Source organism: Nicotiana sylvestris, chromosome 2, assembly GCF_000393655.2.
Source record: "Nicotiana sylvestris chromosome 2, ASM39365v2, whole genome shotgun sequence".
NCBI lineage: Eukaryota > Viridiplantae > Streptophyta > Magnoliopsida > Solanales > Solanaceae > Nicotiana > Nicotiana sylvestris.
In genome coordinates, this window is record NC_091058.1 from 15577739 (window position 1) to 15592864 (window position 15126).

The following is a 15126-nucleotide window of genomic DNA, read 5'->3' on the forward strand; positions in this document are numbered from 1 at the left end:
CCCGATATCAAAATTTCCACTTTCGGTCGAATTTTCTCAAAAACCTTCAAATTTCTATATTTAGCCAAATGACTTCAAAATGACCTCTGGACATCCGAATTCACTTCCGATCGCGCTCCCAACTCTAGAATCACCATACGGAGCTATTTCCAGACTCGGAATCCCAAACGGACATTTATAACTCTGAAATGCCTTCCAACCCAAATTCATGAAATTCTTCTAAAATACTAACTTTCACAATATATGCCGAAATGCTCACTGGTTATCCAAAACCAAATCCGGACATACGACCAAGTTTGAAATCATCATACGAACATGCTGGAACTTTCAGATCCCAATTCCGAGGTCGTTTACTCAAAATTCCAATCTTAGCCATTTTCTTCAACTTAAGGTTGCCGCAATGAAAAGTTTCTTTCCAATTTGACTCCGAATTTCCCGAAATTTAACTCTGACCATACATACAAGTCAATATACCTGAAATGAAGTTGTTCTTGACTTCCAACTGCTGAACGATGCGCTAGAGCTCAAAACGACCGGTCGGGTCGTTACAAAAACCCAATGGGTACAGAAAATATATGCTAAGGCATAAGAAAATTTTACTAAGTCTTTGAGCCAAAAGAGGGAAAAAATAGCCATCCTTTGGAGACCATATCAGCCCAATTCAAAGAGGCTAAGGGCCAACACACTTTAAGTTCGATAACACGTTCTCACTCGATCCGAACCAAAGGGTCCCATTATCTTGAATTGGAATAAGAACCTATTCGACTACAGATCGAGGTTCGTTATTATTCAAAAAAAACCTAAGGGTCCTTTTGTTCCAAATTCAGGTTTCACTCGAACCCAACTATAAAAGTAGTATTGTTATGGCTTCGATCAAGTCATTTAAAACCAAAGTCTCAAACATATTAGTTAAAGCATAAAAATGTGCTAAAAAGGCACGAAACATGATTGAAGACAAAATTTGAGAAGGCATTCAAAAGAGAAATTTCTTTATATATATGGACAAAAATATGTACAAGGGACCGACAAGGGCCTTACACAAAAAAGAAAAAAATAAAAAATAAAAAATTCTAAGTGCTTAATCCTCCCAAGGAGCTTCATCTTCATCTTCTCCGCTGTTAGATCCACTCACACTCCCGACATCATCATCATCAGAGAGAAAAGCTTCGGCCTTGGCTTCCAACACTTTTGCGTTCTCAATATTGTCCGTGAGGTCAAAGCCACAAGCATGAACCTCCTCGAGAGTCTCTCTCTGAGACTGACATTTAGTATGCTCGGCAGCACGGGATAATCGAACCTGAGCAGCATCGAAAATTTCCTTTGCTCGAGTGTTAGCGGCTTCATCGTCGGCTCGATAGACAGCCACGGCCGGCTCCGTGTCGGCCTTTGCCTTTTCTGCTACAGATGCGGCCTTCGCAAGCTCAGCAGCCAGCCGAGTCCCGAGCTCTTTAATTTTCTTGGCTCGAGCCAAGATCTCTTCCCTTATGATTTGGAGTTGACGCTCAACCGAAGATAGTTGGGCCCGAGCGATATCATTCTCTGAGGCAAGACGGTCCATGTTCTTCTTCCACCCCAAAGTCTCTGCCTCTTTTATCTCTACCTCCTCGTGGAGCTGCTCGATTTTCTCGGCCTTCTGCTGAACCTCCAGGATCTAAGTGTTAGTCACCAATATCAAATTGATATGTTAAGCCCCCGAAAATTTACATTACCAGCTCGATGAGATCGGTCTGCTTCTTATGGGCTGTCGCCAAATTCAGCTCGGAGGTCCCTGATCTCCTCTTCTTTCTGCACATAGAGGCATTTGAGGGTGTCTCTTTCCTCCGTGCGCCTTTTGAGATTGGCCTCACACCGATTCAGCTCGCCTTGGAATTTGGTGAATGCTTCTTGATAGAGCGTCACAGCCTATAGAGAAAGGAAAGAAATCAGACAGAAGGAAATAAAAGCAAACATAATAACGGGGGATGAAATTTACCTGGTTCAGGAGTCGCTGGGCCTCATAAAAAATTATCGTCACATCTAGGTCGGAAATATCATCGACCCCCACGATGCAGCCATGGAATATGTCTTCCCCTTTCTTGGTCAGTTCGCACATCGGGGGTCTCCATAGACCGAGCCTCCCGAAATTGCCCTTGTGTGGGGTCGGGCGGCGAATCATCAATATTGATTTCTCCAAGCAAGTCACTTGGGGCACTCTCCCCCTTTTGATGGACCTCAGGACCGAATCCTTCGGGCACACTCGCTGGTTGTTTGTCATGGCAGGAGATATCTTCGACCCCTGATGACTCGGGGACTTTGCTTAGACCACCTTCCGAGATCTTCTCAGTCTGAGGATGAGCTTCCTCGACCATCATCGACTCAGCTGCTTTTGAAGCTTCGACGTTTCCCCTCTTTCGAGCCACCAGCTCGCGACCAACATCTTCTCTCACCTCTTCTTCATCTTGTAGTTTTTGGTCTACGGCAGCAGACAGAGCAACGGAGTCATTCTTCGACTTGTGAGCCTTACTTTTCTTAGGATTTGGGGTATCGGAAGGCGAGTCCCTTCTCCTTTTCTTGTCCTTCGCCGATTTGGGAACCACCTCTTCCCCAGGCGGGGCCAGCCTCATTTTAGCAACATCCTCGAGGTTTGCATAAAAGGGAATTTTAAGTATAAATAAAAAGAAATGTTTGAGAAAAAATCATCGAAAGTGTACGGGATAAGCTTACCATGATTCTTGGCTTCCCATCGGCCTCTCGCTAAATCGCGCCACGAGCGCTCAACATGTGTAGAAGTCGAAGCCAGCTTTCAAACCCAGCTTTCGAGGTCCGTGATTGCTTCGGGCACCCAGGGAATCACAATATCATAAAAAGGACATGGGTAAGAAAAGATGCGGGTAAAGAAAGATAAAAGAAACAAAGCAATCGACATAAGATATTGATGGGTTTACTTACGCTTTATGTTCCATTCCTCGGGGAATGGCATTTTCTTGGCCGAAATTATGTTGGAGGTCCTCACTCAGACAAATTGACACATCCATCTCTGATCTTTGTCCTCGCCTATACTCGAGAACAACACTTTTGTGGCTCGGCGATGGAGCCTTATTAACCCATCTGGATATAGACAGGGCTATACACTCTCATGTGGTGGTCGAGGGTAAATGGCATTCCGTCAACCTTACTCATGAAGAATCAGAGCAAGATGACAATACGCCAAAAGCAGGGGCGTATCTGGCCAAAAGTTATTTAGTACTGGCGGTAGAAGTCGATAATAACGGGATCGACGGAACCTAGCGTGAAAGGGTAAGTGTAAACACTTAGAAACCCTTCCACGTAAGTAGTTATATCCTCATCGAGGGTAGGAACCTCCAACTTTGCATTTTTCCAGTGGCAGTCCTTTTTCACCTGCTCGAGGTTGCCTTCGATTATCGAGCATATATATCTCGACATGGGCTTACAGCGGCTAGGGATCAAAGACGATTTTTCAATTTTGAAATCAGAAGAAAGGGATCATGACCCGGGAATGCACTCTTCGATGGGTGGCTCCACCGGCATTTTATCACCGGCCGACCGCGATTAAGAGGCCTTTTACTTTTGTGGGATGGTTTTGGAGGTTTTCGCCATTAATTCAGGTAAAAGGAAGCGGAAAGAGCTGAAACTTGGTATTCTTGACACTAGCAAAGTTGACTCAACGGGTGGTGAAAGAGAATAAATAAAGAGAGTAAGAGACTTAGAAAACTTGGTGGAGGTAAAAGTAAAACTTTGATTCAACCAAAGAGCCTATACTTATAGATTTACGGCGACGGTTCGGTGGTGCTAGTGGCCGGCCGTCCACTGGTAGGCATTAATGGTTTGGGGAACTGTACCGACGGGACGTTTCAGTCACCTCAATCGCTTATGTCATGGGGTGACATCATTATCGGGGTCTCCAGAAAATCGAGGCTCAAGTCGTTTTTTATCATTTTATTCTAAGAAATGAGGGGACTATCTGTACACAGTAAAAATTGGGGCTACCCGATTTCATTCTTTGGTCGAGGTGGGGATGTCGCGTCAAGGAGCTAGGACGTCGAGCCCGGAATCGAAGCCTCTTTTTGGACCGAGGTCGACATCAATCACGGCCAAAGAGAGAAAGCTTCCGAGTGACATCGGTATAGCTTGATAATGGAAAAGGCGAGATATCCGCGATTGGTCGAGGATCATGACGTGAATCTCGGAGTGGACCACTCCACGGTGGTTAATTAGATGTTAATATGGTTTCCTACTATAATTAGAAGTATACCTTATTTAGGACTCCTCTATTATATAAAGAGAGATCCTATTCATTTGTAAGCATCATGATTCAGTAATAAGAATATATACATTCGCTATTTTCCTGCTATTTCACTCACTGTTCATTAGAGTTGCTTTAACTTTTACTGTTCTTATTGTTCCATCTCGAGACTATATCGAGTCAAGGCCGAGACCTGGCTAGCATACTAGTTTGATTTATTTTATTCTCTAATTTATTCATTTATTTTCTTGCTTATCAATTGGTATTGGACGAAATCACAAACCCTTAAAACCACAATATAAGTTTAATTGTTATCCGAATTTGAGGGTAAACACTATACATATAGCACTCATAATTCATACACGATTTGTTATGTTAATGAAACTATTGTCTTACAAAACACATAGCTGAAAACTTAAAACGTCTTTTATGAATCAGAAATTGTGGGGAAGAGTATATAAATAAACTCTTAACAGCAAAATAATCATAATATTCTGAAATGTGCTAAGGTACTTCGAATCTTCGACGGGAACATTTCATTCAACGAACTATTTTTTACAATAAGATTGGCATATTTCTGGCAGTGTAATAAGAACCTTGACAAATGGTTTAAAAGAATATTCCATATACTCAACCAATTATAATTTCATCAGCTTAATTAATACACCGACGTATTAACATATATCAGTATGATAAGAATGCCACTCAGCACTGATTCGACCAATGGATCAGAGATTCTCTTTCATTATTTGTTCGTCAATTAGTGCAATAGAGATTCCAACGTACATAAAAATTAATTCATTATTTAAATAATTCATTGAATTAATCCTAAAATTTAATTGCTAGATCTCGGCAATGGCTCATTGGTACACCTTTTAATTAAGTGAGGAATATTGCACGAATGAAGCGGGATCTTGTCGTGTATGTGGTACAATTTGATACATATGCACCCATATAATAAAACAGTTTAATTAGCTAATTCTTATTATGTCCCTTTAACTATGGATTAAGTCATTGTTATTACTCCTACAACTTATTAATGCATGCATGTCTCTTCATTTAGTCTCATTTAGGATCCATATGTGAAAGGGACTTGTAAAGGAGAAATAAAAGCTTAACTTAATCAGTCTTGTGTTGACTCTTTCAAATGTAAAGAACTATGGATTGAAAGGAACTTGAGAATCTTCCAGAAGAAAAGTCGAAGTCGGGAAAATATAGCAAGAGAGATTGCAATAGTATGGAATGTCAGGAACTCTCCTAGAATTTATACTTCTGTAAATACTTAGATTCTAGTTTAGCGCTTTTGAGTTAATTAGTACATATAGATATTCTTGTTAAATAACAGGTTGTGTGTAGCCTTATTATGGTTCTTGTAAAACTCTCACTTGGTGATTAATACAAAATATAGGTGCCCATAAAAAAAGAATAATTGCACGGTTTAATTACCTAATAAGAAAAGTAATCACACGGGTTTTCTTCAAAATTAGTAGGAAAATTTACGCGACACATCAAAATTATACACTTTATTTACCATTGGTAGCTATACTTTCATCAAATTTACCATTCATAGCTATATTTGAATTTTATAGCAAATCCATGAAGTAAGAGATTAATTGTTTTCAACTGAAACAAGAGAGAAACAAGCTCTCGTAGCTTAGCTGGTTAGAGCTCCTAGTTAGGCGGAAGTCTTGAGTTTGACTCTAACATTTTATTTTTCTATGTTTCTGTATTTCGCCTTCGTTATATTCGTTGTGAACAAATACAGTAGATACATCGATACATGTTGTATCCTTTGTATACATAGTCGATACAAGTTGTATCCTTTGTATACATAGTCGATACAAGTTGTATCGTTTGTATACATCCCTTGTATTTCATGTTGGCTATAGTTAATACACATTGTATTGGTTGCATGAAGGAATACAATTGCGCGAACGTATATATTTGATACACGTTGTATAGAATTGACATAGGCTATGTTACGCGTTCGAATACAAGTGGTATAAGATAGTAACAATTGAATAGTAGCTATGAATAGTAATTAGGCAAACTATATTAACTAGGATCCAAACTATGGTTGTTTATGAAAATTCCTCAAATTAATATACTCCGTAAAAATTGCACGGGGCTATTTGGTCGCCCCCATTTAACCTATACCCATTTTTATAAAAACTTTTAACTTGTACCCACTTTTTAAATAACTTCAGTCCCCTTTCTCCTCCTCCTTCTCCTCCTTTGTTTTCTTCTTCAAGTTACAAAACAAACTGGTATTTATCTCCAGAAGCAACGCCGCTTTAGTTATAAGGTCAATTTTTTTTAATTGAACAGTTCGGCAGTTGTACTTCTGCTCCAAATTTATAGCAAATTAGTCTTAGGAAAAAGTTTAAGTTACTAGTAGGATGAACTGAAATTTTTGGAGTTTTTGTATGTTTATTCGTGTTTGAGCTGAGAAGATGTATACTATTTTTCTTAAAAAATCACTGCTAATTGTGGTGCTTCAGCTCTAGAGCTGAAGTTCGCCAGTTACAAAATAAAAACTTCAGCTCTAGAGCTGAAGTTCGCCAGTTACAAAACAAAAATTTAGAGTTGAAGTTCGCTAGTTACAAACAAAAACTTCAGCTCTAGAGCTGAAGTTCGCCAGTTACAAAACAAAAACTTCAGCTCTAGAGCTGAAGTTCACCAGTTACAACAACAAAAACTTCAGCTCTAGAGCTGAAGTTCGCTAGTTAAAAAATAAAAACTTCAGCTCTAGAGCTGAACTTCAGGCCCGACTACTAGAATACTGAAGTTTTGCGTGATTGCCTTTGCTACTTCAGCCCCGTATGCTGAAGTTATGCGAAAAAGCGGGTACGCTTGCAATTTTTTTTACAAAGCAGGCACAAGTTAAAACGTGACACAAAAAACGAATATAGATACAAATGGCCCCTTAACTCCTGCTAGACAGTGGCTCATGGAAATTTGAAATGGTCCTACTAATGTGAAGACAAGTTTCGGCAAATACGCATGTGATAAAGCAGAGACGACAAAAAACTAAATTAGAGTACGAGGCCCAACGGACTTGGTGTGACAATTAACGCATGTTCCATATCTAGGAAGAAGGGAGATATGTTATGAACGCAAATCACAATGTGTAATCCAAAGAATAAACCAACCAACAAAATAAACATTGAAATACTTGTAAAAACTTGGGGAAGTGCACAGTTAGCCACTAATAACACATGTATTTACTTTTAAGTTACTGTTTAAAATGTCTTTAGTCTTTAGCCACTGTTTTAATAAACTTTAACTGCCCGAATTAAAATACCCTTCTGCTCATGTCCTTGACTTTTGAACTTAACTTCAGGACTTCAGGACTACATGTCCTTAACTTTTGAACTTGTAACTCTAAGTTAAGAACTTCAGGACTACATGTCCTTAACTTTTGAACTTGGAACTCTAACTTCAGGACTACATGTCCTTAACTTTTGTACTTAACTTCAGTACTTCAGGACTACATGTCCTTAACTTTTGAATTTGGAACTCTAAGTTCAGGACTACATGACCTTAACTTTTGAACTTGTAACTGTAAGTTCAGGACCAAGTGTCTTTAACTTTTGAGCTTATTAATCTAAGTTCGCCACCTATTGTCCTTAACTTTTGGGATTCTTAGCCTAAGTTCAGGACTTATTGTCCTTAACTTTTGATCTTGTTAGTCTAAGTTCAGGACCTATTGTCCTTAACTTTAGAACTTGTAACTGTAAGTTCAGGACCTATTGTCCTTTACTTTTGAGCTTGTTAGTCTAAGTTCAGGACCAAGTATCCTTAACTTTTGAACTTGTAATTCTAAGTTCAGGACCAAGTGTCCTTAACTTTTGAATTTGGAACTCAAAGTTCAGGACCAAGTGTCCTTAACTTTTGAAGTTGTAACTGTAAGTTCAGGATCCATAACGTAGCAGAAAATCAAACGTTATTTGTATCTTTTCACAAAATAATAATAATAATAATTGCAATTTATGAGAATCGGTTGTCAGAGTATGAGAATTGTTGGTCAGAGTATGAGTTGAAAATGAAATCCATGGAAGAAATATGGCAGAAACAAATGAGATCGCTGCAGTCAAGTCTTTCCATTGCAAAAAGGAGCTTAACCCTTGATGATTCGAGGAGGAACTCTCATGCATCCGTCAATCCAACAGATAAAAAAGAGTTTAGTTGTACAATTCTTCTCCCGAAAGAGATAAAAGAGAGGGTAACACAGTTTTTTCATATTAATTTTAATAGACTAGTGGCTACTATTGCTAAGCATTGAAATTGCTTGATAAAAAGTAAATACCACTTTAAAAAGTGGCTACCCACACAATTTTTACTAAAAACTTGTTATAGAGTTGAAACTATTTCCAAATTGGGCTTTGTTGGTGATGGAATTCACTTTTCGCTCTTTTTAGTCAATATAATAGGGACTTTTACCTAGCTATACTATAATAAAAAGTTATTTACCACCTTTATTTAGGTTTTTTATTAATTATTTTGTATATTTATATTTACAAGTTATATACTAACCATTAAAAAAAAAATTCAAGATCCCTTAATTTTACCCTGTCAGTTACACGACACTCATCCCCCATTACCAATAACTCCCTCTACATTTAAGATTCTATTTATTTTTTTCTCTCTTTCTTAATAGTCGCCCAAAATCTCTTTTTTTCTTATAACCCCCCCCCTCCCCCACCCCCCACCCCAAAAAAAAATTCAATTCTTTTCTTGTATGACCCAAAAGGGTCATCGCTTATTTTAAAACAAAACTCCGTGTTCTGAGGCCTTGAAAACCTTATTTAGAGTTACCTCGATTTGCGTGCGCGTAGCCGGAAAGCTTAAATATGATAATATGTGAAACATGATAAGTTTTGATTATAAATGAGTTAATTGACTTCGGTCAACATTTTGGGTAAACGGACCCGGACCCATGATTTGACGGTCCCGGAGGGTCCGTAGGAAAAATATGGGACTTGGACGTATGCCCGGAATCGAATTCCGATGTCCCAAGCCCGAGAAATGAATTTTCAAAGAAACTTATTTTCTGAAATTGCTTAAAGAAATTTGAAATGAAATTTGATTAGAATATGCTAGTATCAAGCCCGTATTTTGGTTCTGGCACCCGGTACAGATCTTATATATGGTTTAAGTCATCTCTGTAAAGTTTGGTTGAAAACGGACGTCGTTTGACGTGATTCAGACCTAAATTGCTAAATTTGATACTTGATGAAGTTTGAGAAAAAGTTCTTGATTTTGAGGTTTGATTCATTGTTATTGAGCTTATTTTGGAGATTTGATGGCACGGATAAGTTTGTATGATGTTGTTGAGTTAGTACATGTGCTTGGTTTGGAGTTCCGATGGCTCGGGTGAGTTTCGAGTAGGTTCCAGGATGACTTAGGCTTAGAAAGTCAGATGTTGCAGGTTCAAGAAGTTGCAAGTCTCTGAACTCTCTAGTGCGGTCCGCAAGAAATCGCGTGCGACCGCGGTCACCTTTGTGCGGAGCGCGGTAGAGGCTATGCGGCCGTAGTCGCCTTTGTGCGGTCCACACAAGGTGTTGAACTGCAGGTCTTCAGGGAGGCATGTGCGGCCGCGGTCGCCTTTGTGCGGAGTGCGGTGGAGGTTGTGCGGCCGCAGTCGCCTTTGTGCGGTCCGCATAGGGTGCTGAACTGCAGGTCTTCAGGGAGGCCTGTGCGCCGCGGTCCATTTGATGCAGTCCACAGAGGGGGTCTGAGAGGGGTATAAATAAACGGGAATTTCAGTTATTTTTCACTTTTCAAAATCCCAAAAACATAAGAGGCAATTTTTCAAACAACCTTACTTCTCCAAAACGTTGGCAAGTGATTTCTAACTCACTTTCTTCACTCCTTGACATCTTTTAATATGATTTTAACTTCAAATCAAAGATTTTCATGGGGGAAATTGGGTGTTTTGGGTAGAACCTAGGTTTTTCTAAAATTGGGGATTTGGACCTCAATATGAGGTCCGATTTAAAAATAAATTATATATTTGGATTCGTGGGGGAATGGGTAATCAGGTTTTGGTTCGAACCTCGGGTTTTGACTGTGTGGTCCTGGAGGCAATTTTGACTTTTTGGGTAAAACTTTGGAAAACTCATTTTCATGCATTGGGGTTGATTCATTTAGCATTTATTGATGTATTTAAGTAATTTGTGACTAGATACGAGCGAATTGGCGGTGGAATCAAGGAGTAAAGCCATAATTTAAGCTTGAGTTGTGTTCGAGGCATCGAGGTAAGTGTTTGGTCTAACCCTAGCTTGAGGGATTGGGAGTTGTGTCCTATTTTCTATTTGTTTCTTGTCAAGTACGACGTATAGGCATGGTGGCGAGTATCTATGCGTTGGTGTCAAGCATGACCGTGAGTCTTATTTTGTGATTTTCATGATCTTGTTGTATTATTCATGCCTTGGTGACGATTTCTATTTGTTTTGTAAAGTTGTGGAAACAGTTGTGACCTATGAACATTGAGGAGCGTTGGCTCCAATTGTATAACGAATTGTGAAAGTATAAGTGATAATCGAAACTCTAGAGCATTGGCTCGAGTTGTGAAGTGAATTGTGAAGTAAAAGTGAGAAAGAGAAGAGACCATTATGTTACCCCTTGTCGGGCTATTGTTGAGTCGAGGTTCTCTTACATTGTGTTCTTAATTGATATTACGAACGTTTAGGATGATGATTCTTCGTGTTAGGTATTGTAACAAATTTGGTTATAGCTAGTTAGTTAGGTGTTGTAACAAGTTTAGTTATAGCTGAGGTAGTTAGATGTTGAAACTAGTTGAGTTATATTTAGTTATGGATGTTTCTCCCTTGCCGGGACGTATATACTTGTATTGTTGAGTTCCCTTGTCGGGATAGTATAGTCTATTGTTGATCCCTTACCGAAATGGTTAATTATAATTATTTTTGACTATATATTTGGAACGGGTTGCGTGCCGCAACATTATTAGATATTATATTGGATCGGGTTGTATGCCGCAACAGTTATATATGTGGATCAGGTTGCACACCGCAACAGATATTATATTGGATCGGATTGCACGTCGCAACAGTTATATATGTGGATCGGGTTGCACACCGCAACGGATATTATATTGGATCGGGTTGCACACCGCAACAATATTGTTATCGTATTGATTGTAGACATCGAGTGTTCTTCCATACTTTATTGAGTTTCTAATATAATTGATATGTTTCCCCGGAGCATATTTTCCCCTCCCTTTAAAACTGTTGTACCTGTTTATATTTCTGTTGTATATTATATAACTGCACATGTTTATCTGGAGTCTGGTCCTAGCCTCGTCACTACCTCGCCGAGGTTAGACCAGACACTTACCAGCACATAGAGTCGATTGTGCTGATACTACACTTTGCACTCTGTGCAGATATCGGAGAGGCACTTGATCAACAACAGTAGCTCGGGAGCCAGCCTTCAGTCCACCGAGACACCGAGGTAGCCTTGCAGGCATTCGCAGGACTGGCGTCTCCTCTATCTTATTATATATTCTGTTATCTCAAGTATTCGAGACAAACAGTGTTATATTTCTTTCAAATGATTGTATTTAGTACTCTTACTAGTCCGTGGAGGTTGTAACACCAGGTTCTGGGTAGAGGCATGTATTTTCTGGTTTTATATTTATTTAAGACTTCCGTTTAATCTCATATTCTGCTGTTATTTAACTATTTATTTTCTTGTTAATATAAGATGTAAAAAGGATTAAAACAGAAGAGTTAAAGATTTCTAAGTTTGTGGCTTGCCTAGCTTCTACGAGTAGGCACCATCACGACTCCCGAGGGTGAGAAATCCGAGTTGTGACAAGTTGGTATCAGAGCTCTAGGTTACGTAGGTGTCACAATTCACGGACAAGCTCAGTAGAGTCTGAGGGATCGGTATGGAGACATCTGTATTTATCCCTAGAGGCTGCAGAGTTAGGAAAATCTCACATTTGTTCTTTCTCGTCATGCGGTTTTGTTTCTCAATGCTAATTAAACTTCTACTCTGTTCTTTCACAGATGGCGAGAACGTGCACTTCCTCATCTACCGCTCAGTAGCCCGAGCCCCTAGCAGTAGCTCTCACGAGGGGCAAAGGGCGAGGGCGAGGCCGTGTCAGAGGCTGAGGTAGGGGTAGAGCTTAGCCCCGAGCAACAGCCCCTGTAGCGGAGCCTCATGTTGACTTTGATGACGAGATTCCGGCTCTAGTAGCTCAAGTGGGCCTAGCTCAGGTCCCTAAGGGGTTTATTGCTACACTAGTCCTTCAGGACGCTCTAGTCCGATTAGTAGGCCTCATGGAGAGTGTCACCCAAGCGGGCTTGCTTCTTGTAGCACCAGCCGTCTCTCAGGCCGGAGGAGGGGCCCAGACTCTTGCTACTCACACTCCAAAGCAGGTAGCTACTCAGATTCAAACTCCAGCAGTTCAGCCGAGTGTGGTAGCTCAGACCAGTGATGGAGCGGCTATGTCTGTCGATGCTTTGTGGAGGCTGGATAGGTTCACCAAGCTCTTCACTTCCACTTTCAGCGGTGCATCTATTGAGGATCCCCAATATTATCTAGACAGCTTCCACAAAGTTCTCAGGAATATGGGTATTGTGGAGACCAATGGGGTTGATTTTGCGACATTTCGCTTTTCTGGATCCGCCAAAACTTGGTGGGGGGATCATTGCTTAGCGAGACCAGCCGGATCGCCAGCCTTAGCTTGGGAGCAGTTTACAATGTTATTCTTGGAGAAATTTCTCCCCGTTACTCAGACAGAGGCCTATCGGAGGCAGTTTGAGCGCCTCCACTAGGGTTCCATGATGGTTACCCATTATGAGACCAGGTTCATCGATTTAGCTCGCCATGCTCTTATCATACTTCCTACCAAGAGAGAGAGAGAGAGGGCGAGGAGGTTTATTGATGGTCTTATTCCGCCGATTCGCCTTCAGATGGCTAGGGAGGCTGGGAGTGAGATCACTTTTTAGGAGGCGGCCAATGTGGCTCGTAGAGTGGAGATGGTCCTGTCGCAGGGAGGTGGTCATGGGTCGGATAAGAGGCCCCGTCATTCAGGTAGATTCAGTGGTGCCTCGTTTAGAGGCAGGGATTCATATAGTAGAGGCCATCCTCCTAGGCTCTTTCAGTCAACTCTTCAGGTCTATCACGGCGCTTCAGGTAGCCGTGGTCCACAGATGCAGTATTCCGATCAGCAGTCCTACAGTGCACTACCAGCTCCTATCAGTGCACTACCGCTCTAGAGTTTTCGGGGTGGTCATTTGGGTCGCCAGGGTCAGTCTTAGTTTCCTCAGCCACAGCACTCAGGTGGATGCTATGAGTGTAGTGAGTATGGTCATATCAGGAGGGCTTGTCCGAGATTGGTAGGTACTCAGTCGTAGCAGCAGGGTCCCCGTGCTATGGTTCAGGAACCAGGTGTTCCACAGCCCGCCCAGCCAGCTAGAGGTGGGGGTAGAGGTGAAAGATGTGGAGGTAAAGGCTTTAGAGGTGGAGCTCGGGCCGCTAGAGGTGGAGGCCAGCCAGCTGCAGGCCGTCCTAGAGATGGAACCTAGGGTGGTGGGGCCCATCCCCGATGTTATGCTCTTCTAACCAGGCCCGAGGCTGAGGCTTCAGATGCAGTCATTACAGGTACTATTCTGGTTTGTGATAGAGATGCTTCAGTGTTATTTGATCCAGGGTCCACCTACTCGTATGTGTCATCTTATTTTGCACCGTATCTGGTCATGCCTAGTGACTCATTGAGTATTCCTGTTTATGTATCTACACTGTGGGTGATTCTATTGTAGTTGATCGAGTCCATCATTCTTGTATTATAGTGATTGGGGGTCTTGAGACTCGTGTGAATTTATTGCGTTTTGGACATGGTCGATTTCGATGTTATATTGGGGATGGACTGGTTATCACCTTATCACGCTATCTTAGACTGTTATGCCAAGATTGTGACCTTAGCCTCATCGGGTATGCCTCGTTTAGAGTGGAGAGGGACTCCTGGTCATTCTACCCATACTGTTATCTCTTATGTGAAGGCTCGGCGCATGGTCGAGAAGGGGTGTTTGGCCTATTTGGCATATGTTTTTGATTCTAGTGCTGAGGTTCCCTCTATTGATTCTGTCCCCGTTGTTCGAGAGTTTCCTAATGTTTTCCTTTCAGACTTGTTGGGTATGCCACCCGACAGGGATATTGATTTTTGCATTGATTTGGCTCCGGGCACTCAGCCCATTTCTATCCCGCCGTATCGTATGGCCCCGCCTGAGTTGAAAGAGTTGAAGGAGCAGTTGCAAGACTTGCTTGAGAAAGGTTTTATTAGGCCGAGTGTTTCGCCTTGGGGTGCGTCGGTGTTGTTTGTTAAGAAGAAGGACGGATCGATGAGAATGTGTATTGATTACCGACAGTTGAATAAGGTTACAATCAAGAATAAGTATCCATTGCCGGGGATCGATGATTTGTTTGATCAGCTTCAGGGTGCCAAGTTGTTTTCAAAGATTGATTTGAGGTCTGGCTACCATCAGTTGAGGATTAGGGCATCCGATGTCCCTAAGATAGCTTTCCGCACTCGATATAGGCATTATGAGCTCCTAGTCATGTCATTTGGGTTGACCAATGCCCCAGCAACTTTTATGGATTTGATGAACCGAGTGTTTAGGCCTTATTTGGACTCGTTCGTGATAGTCTTCATTGATAATATTTTGATATATTCCCGTAGCCGGGAGGAGCACGAGCAGTATCTTAGAATGGTTCTTCAGACCTTAAGGGATAGTCAGTTATATGCTAAATTCTCGAAGTGTGAGTTCTGGTTGAGTTTAGATGGGTCATGTTGTATCGGCATAGGGTATTCAAGTTGATCCAAAGAAGATTTAGGCGGTCAAGAACTGGCC

General features: G+C 41.2%; 1 protein-coding gene across 1 annotated transcript; it reads right to left on the reverse strand.

The window, feature by feature from the left end:
* Positions 1–1078: 1078 nt before the first annotated feature.
* Positions 1079–2603, reverse strand: LOC138882876 (uncharacterized). The gene is made up of 3 exons (XM_070163515.1): positions 2039–2603; positions 1850–1902; positions 1079–1651 (listed from the first exon to the last, which is right to left on the reverse strand). Exons 1-3 carry the CDS (start codon positions 2601–2603, stop codon positions 1079–1081), a joined length of 1191 nt encoding a protein of 396 aa, XP_070019616.1.
* Positions 2604–15126: the final 12523 nt, after the last annotated feature.

What these genes read in the sequence shown, in the direction of transcription:
- LOC138882876 (XM_070163515.1), bottom strand. Translation starts at nt 2,603, where the DNA reads ATGAGGCTGGCCCCGCCTGGGGAAGAGGTGGTTCCCAAATCGGCGAAG. An exon ending in TCCATGGCTGCATCGTGGGG is followed by an intron (nt 1,903 to 2,038) that starts GTCGATGATATT and finishes CTTTCTCTATAG; the next exon opens with GCTGTGACGCTCTATCAAGA. An exon ending in TTCCAAGGCGAGCTGAATCG is followed by an intron (nt 1,652 to 1,849) that starts GTGTGAGGCCAA and finishes ACTAACACTTAG; the next exon opens with ATCCTGGAGGTTCAGCAGAA.